The sequence below is a fragment of the Acinonyx jubatus genome, chromosome C1 (genome assembly GCF_027475565.1).
Source record: "Acinonyx jubatus isolate Ajub_Pintada_27869175 chromosome C1, VMU_Ajub_asm_v1.0, whole genome shotgun sequence".
Lineage (NCBI taxonomy): Eukaryota > Metazoa > Chordata > Mammalia > Carnivora > Felidae > Acinonyx > Acinonyx jubatus.
Genome location: NC_069381.1, coordinates 179,331,237 through 179,343,782, shown reverse-complemented (window position 1 = coordinate 179,343,782; position 12,546 = coordinate 179,331,237). Strand labels below are relative to the sequence as shown.

The window sequence follows — 12,546 nt, the reverse complement described above, 5'->3', positions numbered from 1 at the left end:
GCCTTTGCATTCTACTCTTCTGGGTGCATTTTCTGTTTTGCTGAAGTTCATCCTTCAGTAGTTGTTTCAGTGAGAATCTACGGGGAGTTAACTTGAGACACTCATCTCTGTAAAGGTCTCTGTTTTGTCCTTACCCCTGAATTAGTGACAAAGCTGGCTACAAAATGAAAGGATAATTGCAATTTTTACCTTATATCTGAAAACTTTGGGTGAAAAATATTAGCCAGGGCGCCTGGGTGGCTAAGTCAGTTAAGTGTCTGAGTCTTGATTGCTGCTCAGGTCATGATCTCACAGTCCATGGGATCGAGCTCAGTGTTGGGCTCTGTGCTGACAGCATGGAGCCTGCTTGGGATTTTCTCTCTCCCTCTCTCTCTGCCCCTTCTTCAGGTTGCACACACATGTTCTCTTTATCTCTCAAAATAAATAAACTTTAAAAGACAAAAAAATTGGTTAATATTTTTATTTTATGTATTGTTTTTCCCCCAGCTTTATTAAGATATAATTGACAAATAAAATTGGGATATGTTTAAAGTGTACGATGTGAGAATATACATATATATTATGAAAGGATCCCCACAGTCAAGTTAGTTAACACATCCATCATCTCACATCTTCACCTTTTTTGTGTGTGTGTGAGAACGCCTAAGTTCTACTTTTAGCAAATTTCAGTCACATAATAGAGTACTATCAACTGTAGCCACCATGACTTGTATCATTGTTGATGAGAAGCCTACATCACTCTATTTGTCATTACTTTATTTGCACTCTGTATTTGTACTCTGTCAACCTGTCTTTCTTTTCCTGAATATTTTATTTTCAAAGCCTTCTAGAGAGGCTTAAAAACGGCTTCTTTGAGATATAACTTACATACCATTAAATTCCTCAAGGTTAAGTGTACAATTGAATGAATTTTAGTAAATTTCTACAGTTCAACCTTAACTAAAATCTAGGTTTAGAATATTTTCATCATCCATAAAAATTTTGTCCGTTTCCATTAATTCTCTCTACCACTGGTTGCCCCAGGCAATCATTGATCTGTGTTTTGTTTTTATAGTTTTATCCTTTCTAAAATTTTATATAAACGGATTCCTAGAATATGTTTTTTTAATCCATTCATTTTGTTTATTTTTGTAGTTTTGGGCTATTTGAAAGTGCTGCTATGAACGAACATTTGAGTGCAACTCTTTTTGTGGATGTGTTTTCATTTCTCCTGGCTAGATGCCAAATTATAGAAATCATTGTATAGTAGGTATATGTTTAACTTTTAAAGATATTGCTGAACTGTTTTCCAAGTGGCTACACCATTTGACAATCTCACAAGCAGTGTACAAAGAGGTTTCTAGTTTTTCCACATCCTTGTCCACACTTTTTTTGTTTTGTTTTGCCTATTCTAGCCATTCTAGTAGATGTGTTATTTTATCTCATTATGGCTTTAAAATTATATGCCCCTAATGACTAATGATTATGGGCATCTTTTCTGGTGGTTGTTTGACATTCTTATAATTTCTTTGAAATGTGTATTTAAATCTTTTGTCCACTTAAAAAAAATTTTTTTTTCAACATTTATTTATTTTTGGGACAGAGAGAGACAGAGCATGAACGGGGGAAGGGCAGAGAGAGGGAGACACAGAATCGGAAACAGGCTCCAGGTTCTGAGCCATCAGCCCAGAGCCTGACGCAGGGCTCGAACTCACAGACCGCGAGATCGTGACCTGGCTGAAGTTGGATGCTTAACCAACTGCGCCACCCAGGCACCCCTGTCCACTTTTAAAAAATTGGGTTGTTTATCTTTCTACTAATGCATTGTACAAGTGCTTGAAATATTTCCTATGCAAGTCTTTTATTAGATCTATCTTTTGAAAATATTTTCTTCCAGGTTGTGACTTATCTTTTCATTTTCTTAATGGTATTTTTTGGAAAGTGAAAGTTTTAAATTTTGATGAAGCTCACATTTATTAATTTTTTCTTTGGTTGATGCTTTTGGAGTCCTATCTAAGAATCCTTTTCTGTCACAAGATTTTCTATGTTTTCTTAGTTTATTCTTAAAACAGTTTTACCTCTTATATTTATGTGCATGATTTAGTTTATCGTATGAGATAGGGTTGAGGTTCAATTTTTTGCATATAGATATCTAAATGTTTCAGCCCCCTTTGTTGAAAAGACTATTCCCATTGAATTAGGTTGGCACCTTTGTCAAAAATCATTTGACCATATATGGGGTTCTGTTTCTGGTCCATTGGTCTATATTTCCATGTTTACACCACTACTATTCTGTCTTGATCACTCAAACTTTATAGTTTGAAATTAGATAGTTTAAGTCCATAACATTTATTATCCTATTTCAAAATGGCTTTGGCTATTCTAGGTCTTTTGAATTTTCATATACATTTTAAGACCAGCTTGTCAGTTTCTATTTAAAAAAAAAAAAAAGCCCTTGGGGTGGCTCAGTCGGTTAAGCGTCTGACTTCAGCTCAGGTCATGATCTCACTGTTCTTGGGTTCAAGCCCTGCGTTGGGCTCTGTGCTGACAGCTCAGAGCCTGGAGCCTGTTTCAGATTCTGTGTCTCCCTCTCTCTCTCTGCCCCTCCCCCACTCGCGCTCTGTCTCTCTCTGTCTCAAAAATAAATAAACATTAAAAACAATTTAAAAAAAAAAGCCTACTAGGATTTAGTAGTCATTGTATTGAATTAGTAGATTGATTTTATGATGATTGCCATTTTAATAATATTGAATCTTCTAGTCAATAAACATGAACTTTTTATTTAGTTTTTCTTTAATTGCTCCTTGCAATGCAATGTCTTGTGTTTGTAATATATGTCTTGTACTTCTTTTAAAAAGATCTTCAGTACTTTTTGATGTGAATGGAATTATTTAATTTTTGGATTGTTCTTGGCCAGTATACAGAAAAATCCACTGATTTTTACTTACTGATCTCCTATCTGTAAGACCTTACTAAACTTGCTTACTAGTTCTGGAGCTTTTTAAAAGATATCCTAGAATTCCTATGTATACAATTATGTTGTCTACAAATACAGTTTTACTTCATGTCCAGGGTCTTCCATCTTTCTCCCTTTCCATTTTGCACTTGTTAGGTTCTTCAGTATGTTTTGAAATAGAATTGGTGAGAGTGGACTTCCCAGTCTTAGTGGGAAACCATTCAGTCTTTCACATTTATGTAGGATGTTACTTGTAGGTTTTTCACATACCCTTTATCAAGTTGAAAAGATTGTTTCTTTTCCTAGTTGGTTGAGAGATGTTATTGTAAATGGATGCTGGATTTTTGTCCAGTGCTTTTTCAGTGTCCATTGAAATGAGAATTCGTTTTTGTCCTTTAATCTTTCAGTATAGTATATTAACTGCCTTTCAGGTTAAAGCTTACATCCCTTTCACTTAGTCATTATGTACAATCTTTTTTGTGTGTTGCTGGATTTGATTTGCGAATATTGTGTTCAAGGTTTTCAAGTCCATATTAATGAATGATACAGGTCTGTATTTTTATTGTCATGTCTTTGGCTGTAGGCCTCAAAATGAGTTGGGAAGTGTTTTTACCTCCTCTCTTTTCTGAATGAGTTTAGGTAGAATTGGTATTATTTCATCCTTGTTTGATGGAACTTTTTGAAGCCAACCAGACCTGAAGTTTTCTTTGTGGGAAGATTATTAATTACTCCTTCAATTAGTTTACTTGTTATATATCCAGATTTTCTATTTCTTCTTGAGTCATGTTTGGTATTTTTTCTTTTTAGGAATCTATTTTCACTGAAGTTGTCTAATTTGCTGGCATAAAGTTCAGAAAATAAGTTCCTTATTTACAGCCATTCTACTCATTTTCTTCTTTGGTACCTGCCGACTCCAAGATCAGAGCCTTTCCTAAGGATCTCGTAGGCAGATTTGTTGTCTTCTTACATGAGTTATGGGCTATGGTGTTTTCAACTGGTTTATCTGTCTTCTCTCTTCTTTTCATGTTCCAGAAATTTGTTGAAATATCTCAACTGATGATCCTCTAGTCTCTTTACAGTCCTTGATTAAAATTACAGCCATTTTCATGAGGAAACTTGAAAAAAAGGGATGTTTTTGCCACCATCTTGACTCAATATCTCTATTGAATTAATAAAGAAAATCAATATAGTTTTTCATTTTTAGGAAATGAGGTACATCATATTTTCTCTTTAGTCAGGTAAAGTGTCGCCTTTAGATTTATTTCTGAAAGGAATATTGTTCTGCTGGAAAGAGCATGGCAGTTTGAAAGCACATATGGATGGACAAATCCTTGTTGTTTGTACTTAATTAACAAACACAAAGGGGAAGCTATTTAATCTCTCTGACATTCAGTTGCTCATCTGTGATGATTTCTCTGTCTCTTCTAACAATAGGTGTGAGGATTAGAGATAACATGTGAAAATGTTGAGGGCCTGACTAGGTGATCAATAAAAAGTTTTTATTGTTTCTAGAGAGCAGAATCTTAGCCTATAGCCATGGAATGATTGAATCCTAGAGTTTTAGAGCTGAAAGGATCTTCATTATGGCTGCAATAACTTGTGCAGCTGGCCCTATAGCCCCCAACTTCCTCCTCACCTTCCCTGACCTTACTGCACTCTTCTAGGCAGGCATTACTCACACAGAGGGTGAAGCTTGTTGGACTCTCTGGGTTTAGCAAGGTAAATAACAGGAGACTTTCTTCCATTAAAAACATGGACAACACAGTTATTAAGATCATATACATTATGGTGGCAGAATCTGCATGCAGATGTCCTGATTCTTGAAGTCCATACTGTTGAATTAGTACCTCTTGACTGTATAATCAAAATAATGAGATGACTTTTTTTATAATTAGAGTAGTCAACCCTTCTCACTCCAAGTGTAGAATACCTTGAAGATCTTCCACTGCTCCTTTTATATTCTTGTTCCCAAATGTCTGATAAACTTTTGTTAAGCATCTACTATGTACTGAATTAAACTAAGACATTACCTGAGCTATTGCATTGACTCTTTTCTCCCTGATCCATATAATTGAAAAAATGAGTATAAAGTTCACAAAGTATTTGACTCCTGGATTTGCAAAAGACAGAATAATTTAGACGATGCATCCTGGTATCTATCTTAGTATGGTATCTCAGACAGATGTTCAATAAGCCTCCAGTCTCCACTCACTGGGTAGTTAGTGGGAGGGAATATTTTATTATATAGCATCACTGACCTGTATCCATCTCAGATGAACTTGGGATCTAGAGCATGACACATTTAATGATAAAGAAGTTAAAGCCATCCCAGAACAACTTGTTCTTTTTCATGAAGATGTGAACTATGTCTTTCTCCACAGTGGTGCCCCAGAAGAAGTCACAAAATGTGGCTCGTATCTGGTATAGAGTTTGAACTGAATTATAGCTCTCAACCCTGTAGTATTTAATGAACAGTTAGCCAATAATAAATACATAGGAATGTATAAGCTATGTTACTCTTTGCTAGCTTGTATTATATATCTTTAGATATCTGAGAAATGATTTTTTCAAGAATTTATCTGTGTCTACATTTATAATATTTTCCATCAGTGCTCTTTTAAATCCCTTATTTATAAATAACTATAAATATTTTAGTAATACTGCAAGAGTACTCCTATAGAATTTCAAAGAAGAGAGAGAGAGTTTGGAGTCATAAGGAAGAATGAGCAAAGCCCATCAAGAAGAATGTAGCCTCTGAATTAGGTCTTGCAATCACTTCCAATGTAACTATCTCTATGAATAAAGAGGAAGCGTTCTGGGAAGAATGTGGTATCAAACAAATATGTATTATGTGCACTATAAATAAAATGTTCAACAGCTCATTCTTATGATTTAATAGGAAACGGTCCTGATTTTTTTATAGTTGACCCTTGAACAACTTAGGGGTTAGGGGCACTGACCCCACCACAGTTGAAAATTCATGTATAGCATTTGACTCTCCCAAAACTTGACTATTAATAGCCTACTGTTGACTAGAAGCCTTATAATATAAACAGTCATTTCACACATATTTTTAATGTGTGTTATATACTGTAGTTTTACAATAAGCTAAAGAAAATACTTAGAAAAAAATAAAATACATTTACAACACTGTACAATAAAAAATATGTATAAGTGAACTTGCACAGTTCAAAGTTGAGTTGTTCAAGGGTCAGCTATATATCCATTAATGTATATTCTGACTGCCTTTCATGTTTAGTTGAATAGTGTGTTTATCATTTTCTTAGGCAACAAGATGCTGTCTTAGACTCAGCTAGCCCTGATGAAAGGACATTTCCAAAACTGACCACTTCTGCAATAGAGAAAGACATCTTGGTAATGGGCTGTCTCTTTTGTCGCTATCATTGAATGTAAAGGAAGCACTTGAAGATACTTTTATACTTTTGAGATTATTCTGTGCTCCTCTCTTGTGGAACTCTGTAGATGTAGTTTGAGCCCCATGTTGGGTGTGAAGATTACTTAAAACTTCAAAAAAAAAAAAAAGATTCAAGTCTAATTTCATATGTGTTAATCTGTTCTATTAGATTAAGATCATTGTCTCCCTTGCCACCTAAGACCACAATTAAAGAATCTCCGGTTTATTTGTTCCCTTTGTTAAAATAAGCCTCAGTCTTGTATAGCTTTTATGTGTCTTTATTCTTCTATGGGAAACTATCTTAGTTACATAATGGACACTTCACAAAGCATATTAACTTACTTTAGAAATACAATTCTTCTAGTATTTCAAATACAGAAGAATTGTTTTAAACATAAATGTCAAAGACTTTCACATTACTAATTTGAGAGTGTTTTTGAAAAAATATTTTGATGTTTAAAATTTTTCTCATAAGTGACATGTAAAAATTAGCGAAAATATATCAAAGTTGAATGTCCATTGCTAGAGAAATCCTATTATGTCCTAAAATGAATATTTTATGTACACCTTTAATAGCAGCTGTAAAATTATAATATGGACTATTAATAAGCCAATTGGAAGTTTCCTAAATCCTGTCATAGATTTCTGAGCTTAATGTATAGGGATACTGGTTCACTTGCAGCTTGTAAGATGGACTTGATTATCAATAATAAAAGAAGAAAAATTAATTTACCACACTTTTACATATTTATAAAGCACTAAATTCTACTTCAGCATGGGTTCTGCTTAGTATGTTATATATTTGGTAATATAACTTGATATTTTATAGTTATCAACTGAGGTAAGGGCTTTAATTTTCATGAAACATCATGTATTTTTTAAGTACTTTGTTATGATTTGTAAATACTTTGTTTTCCTAAAACTTTGATTTTTCTCACTAGTTTTATTTTTGATGAACACAATGATAGGACTAAACCCATCTTTTTTCTCCATCTTCTATATGCAGAGATATTACTATTATATTCACCATGGAATTGATACAGACCACGTAGCCCCAATGGAAGATTCTTGGCTAGAGCACGTATTGAATTTAGTCCCCCAACATCTAAAAGTCCTCACTAACAGCATACTTGCATTATCTGATGAAATGAGAGAAGATTATCTTCTTAGTGTAAAAAAATCCATAGGTAAATCAGTATTTTTGTTTTCTAACTCGAATGTGTCTTATTAACTGAAAGTTAATACCTATCCTTGAAACTATTATATTATACTGCTTCTTGCATTGCTATTTCATTGCTTGAGATCTTAGGCAAATTTCATTAATAAAGTACTGCAAAAAATGTAAAACTCCATCTTTTTTTTTTTTTTTTTTTTTTTTTGTAGGGTTATATCTTCTCAGCAAAGGACAGGAAGTGATTAAGTAAAAATTGTTGCTATGGACCAGGGGTTGGCAAATTACAGCTCACAGGTCCAAGTCTGGCTCACTGCCTGTTTTTGTAAATAAAGTTTTATTGGGATATAGCTATACACATTCATTTGCATATGGTTTGTGGCTGCTTTTGAGCTATAAGAGCAGAGATGAGAGGCACCTAGGTGGCTCAGTTGGTTAAGCGTCTGACTTTGATTCAGGTCATGATCTTGAGGTCAGTGAGTTTGAGCTCCGCATCGGGGTCTGTGCTGACAGCTCAGAGCCTCGAGCCTGCTTCGGATTTTGTGTCGTCTTCTCTCTCTGCCCCTCCCCCACTCATGCTCTGTCTTGCTCTGTCTCTCAAAAATAAATAAATGTTAAAAAAATTTTTTTAAAGAGCAGAGATGAATAGTTGATAGACACCTTGTCTCTGTATTTTTTAATTTATAATCAATATTATAAATAATATATAAGTATTATATTTATAATCAAGCCCTTTACATAAAAATTTTGCTGAGTCCTGGCATAGACTGATAGATTCTAAGGCTGACTAATCATCAGAATAATTTTTAACATCCTGATTTCTGAACCCATCTGAATTAAAATCTCTGGAGGCAGGGCCTTCGAATCTATACTTAAAAGTTCTTGGTTGAGCATCCGACTTTGGCTCAGGTCACAGTCTCAGGGTCTGTGAGTTCGAGCCCCACATTGGGCTTGCTGCTGTCAGTGGGAGTCTGCTTGGATCCTCTGCCCCCTCTCTCTCTACCCCTCCCCTGCTCATGCACTCTTTCTCAAAAATATATTTTTTGAAAAAGTTCTCCAATTAATCGGTATTATAAACCTGATATAATTGATGTCAGCTTTAAAACTGGAGAAATCATGTTTTGGAGTTGCCCGGATTCCTTTTGGGTAGGAGGGCATTTACTGGATTTGAGACTCTTATTGAGTGTCCTGGTAATGTAAAGATAAAAAGCCAAATCTTCGCCCCCAAGGAGCTCATCATTGTAATGAGGGAGATGGGCAAACCACTAATTACAAAATAGCAGGCACAATGAGGAGGGAAACAGAGGACATGCTGTAAGGGAGAAGAGCTCATGCCTGATTTGGTAGGAAGAACTCTGGACGTGCCTAAATCGTCTTGACACACAAACTGAATGCTAGGGAGTGTGCTTAGTAGAGGAAATGGTGTGAACATTGGAAGACACATGTGAAAGCTCCTTCTGGGCTTGCAAGTGGTCATGATGGCCAAAGCATAGGGTGCATTTGGGAAGGGGACAGAATCTGAAGGGCCTTCTAGGTCTCTTTAAAGCATTCAAACTTAAAGGAGAGTCACCAAAGGATTTTAAGCAGAGGGGTGATAATATATTTACATTTTAGAGCATCTTAAATGACAGGCAGGAAAACTAGAGCTAACTGTGAATTAATATGACCACAGAAGATAGAAGCTGAAGTGTAGCTCCCTTCACTGATTTGATAACTGGATTGTTTTATGCAACTTAAAAGAGAACAAAGCAATATGTATGTTTCCTCAGTGAAAGGAAACTACTATGATTGTATTGTTGACCTTCAGTGAGAACTACTTTTGGTGGAATAGCTATAAAGGAAAATGTAATTTTAAAAGCAATCATTATTTTCAAATGAAATAATAAGGACACATTGTTAAGAGAACACATACTCTCAAAGGCACACACATTACAGATTTTTCTCATAAATATTTTTATATTCATAAATGCACAAATTACTCCATTATTTTAAATAATATAATTTAAATAATTGATTTTAGTGCAATTAGTTTTGCAATTGCTTGGAAATATACTGTAATTAATATAAGGTTACTTACCAGAACTTTTCAATTTTCTTTTTAGTTGATTTTGTTTTAAAAGATCCTAGAGAAAAAGAGGATGATAAAAAACCAGATGAACTTCCACCCCATCGTGCTGAGTAAGTGATCAAGTTTCTCAAAGAATATTGATTATGTGACCATTCCTGTGTAGGTGTAGATAGATTCACACACTCGTTATATTTTCTCCTGTACACGCTTATAACTTACGTACCTCATATACAACTGATTATTCTTATTATACTTATGTATTTAAGCCCTAATATGTTACATTTACAAATCCAGGGATAGATGGGTAGACAGACAGATGATATCTATGTGGTTAAAACATAAATACCCTGGTGAAAGAACTTGATACAGATCTTTGTATTTCCAAGGCTACTAGCACAGGCTTCACATATAATAGTGGTATAAAAGCTTGATGGCAATTGGAATGCGTAAAAACACAGTGCAAACATTGCAAAAAATATGCACATATAGAGTATATGGCAATTTGTTACATAGATTAAAATATAGAACATATAATAGAAAAACCCACTAGCTATATATTTTCCTAAAATAATTAACATTTAGGAATAAATCTCTTAAATAGTTTAAAGAATAGAACTTATGTTTTTATGGTTTAGTAAACAATTCAGTTTTTCTTCTTTCATATTATTTAAAAGTGCCTCAGGTTGTTTTCCTATAACAGCCACAAAAAGATATGTAGCCACTTCCAACATATCTTCTGTGGAAAACAGCTTTTCTCCTGGGGAAAGACAAAAATCATCTTTTGTAATTGGAAAGGTAATATGACTACAACTGAAAAACTGAATTAAGCTTACTATATAATAAAACAAGATTAAGTGTTTAAAATCAGTGAGAATTAAAAAATTGTAGGCATCAAATGTAAATGTTTAAATATACTCTGAAAGATGAAAATGGCGAATCCTTAATATATTAAGGATGACTATTCAAGTCATAGGAGTTAAGCAGTAAATGTCTTCAAATAAGGACATTAGTGCTGGTGATTTGGGAAGTGTCCTTTACACATTAACAGAGGTTAAGTTCAAGGGGATTTCCACAGGTGGGCTGGACTATGTTCTTAAAATGTTTAAAAAAAAAAGCAGAAAAACTTAAATATTTAGTGTCTTGAAATTCTTTTAAGACATGAAAAAACTCTGCTTCTGTTTCTATTTGATCATTATGAACTATTTGTGGACTTGATCAAATATTTAAAGGAAAAATTAGTTATATTATATATTATAGATTTGAGTCTATGGGGCACCTGGCTGGCTCAGTCAGAAGATCATGTGACTCTTGATCTCAGGTCATGAGTTTGAGTCCCATGTTGGGCGTGAAGATTACTTAAAACTTCAAAAAAAAAAAAAGATTCAAGTCTAATTTCATATGTGTTAATTATTCTAAAGTTATACCGAACCATAGAAAGTATGACCTTTATGTATTTCAATACATAATTGTGTGTTTTGTTACAGCAAGGGATATGTCATACTTTTTATTAAAATGAAGCCATTATTATTCAAAAAAGGACACTATAACAATACTTTCTTTTGATTTTGAAAGATAAATGATTATTTTTTCTTTCTTTTCAGGATGGAAATTCTTCCAAAACCTTGGAGGAAATCTTTTTTAGCTGCAAGCAATTACATTAAGGATCACTTGAACGCAATAAACCCTACAATGTTGGCTGTACTAGCTTTGTGGCACAATACTTTTAAGTGAGTACTTCTGGCTTTATGGAGCTTCTTTTCAAAAGAGTGATGAAAGCTATTTTGTCACACCTTAATTATTTCTTTTACTATTTTAACTACAAATCAATAAACTACAAATTTAACATCAGTATTCAAACATGGTTTTAAATCAGCAATGTAGAAGTAGGGTAAAACACGAACATTGCCTTTTATCTCTAACCCAATTCTACCCCCATATCCCATACCCCATTACCACACACAGTTTAAGGGGTAATCACAGTTAAAGGGCTGAATCGTCATGCTGTGTTTTAAATCCCACAGAACATTAGCTGCTACAATCACCTAAACGGGGTAGAAACCTCGTAAATATTACCCACCTGAATGGCAGGAGTTGAAGTTCCTGGGTCTTCAAGTGGATACAGATTATGAATCACCTCACAGACACTGTCATGGTGGGGACAGCCCAGCTACACGTAGCAAGTGCTTGGCACGGCTGGAGGTGGATGCTGGTGGGCATTGTGGACCCTGGGTCCTAGGGCTGAGGACAGGTGGTCGCACAGTTTAGAAACTCCTGCTCCATATTCCGCCCCCTTGTATGGCCTCTTCCAAGACACTGCGGGGCATCCCAGCAACATGCACCTGTGGACAGAGGCTTTCATAAAATATACAAAAATAATACAGATTTATACTTTTTTCTTTTTTTTTTTTAATGTTTGTTTTTGAGAGAGAGACAGAGCATGAGTGGGGGAGGAGCAGAGAGAGAGGGAGACACAGAATCCAAAGCGGACTCCAGGCTCTGAGCTGTCAGCACAGAGCCGAATGTGGGGCTCGAACCCACAAACCGTGAGATCATGACCGGAGCCGAAGTCAGATGCTTAAGCGACTGAGCCACCCAGGCGCCCCTATACTTACTTTTCTTAAAGAAGGCTTCCCTTCAGGGACCTCAGAACCTGGATGGGCCCTGCCTTATGGTAGAGGAGATGGCACCTTGTTTCCAAGGTGGCCTGGGCCTATTCTCACCACCCCACCCCAACCATTTCAACCCCCACAACTGCAGCCCCAGTTACAGGTGACCTGCTCTCCAGGGTCTCCTGGGTTTTGTTCCATGTATTGCTCTGCAGGCAGGAGGGCATAGTGAATGAGCACATGTTTCTGCCTCCCAAAACCAGCCAAAGGAAAGCTGCTGTCTTTAGAAGTGCATTAAGAGCTGTGGCTGCTGCAGAAGGCAGCTGTTGTCTTCCCCTGGGAAAGCCCTGG

At 35.4% G+C, this 12,546-nt stretch overlaps 1 protein-coding gene across 2 annotated transcripts in view; it reads left to right on the top strand.

The window, feature by feature from the left end:
* Window positions 1-12,546, top strand: part of DNAH7 (dynein axonemal heavy chain 7) — a 260,013-nt gene that overhangs the window by 27,285 nt on the left and 220,182 nt on the right. For both annotated transcript variants that reach the window (XM_027054285.2, XM_015077964.3), the window contains 4 exons: window positions 6,223-6,310; window positions 7,357-7,537; window positions 9,624-9,699; window positions 11,191-11,316. In XM_027054285.2, coding sequence (XP_026910086.2) covers window positions 6,223-6,310; window positions 7,357-7,537; window positions 9,624-9,699; window positions 11,191-11,316 — 471 coding nt within the window. The remainder of the gene's footprint in view (window positions 1-6,222; window positions 6,311-7,356; window positions 7,538-9,623; window positions 9,700-11,190; window positions 11,317-12,546) is intronic.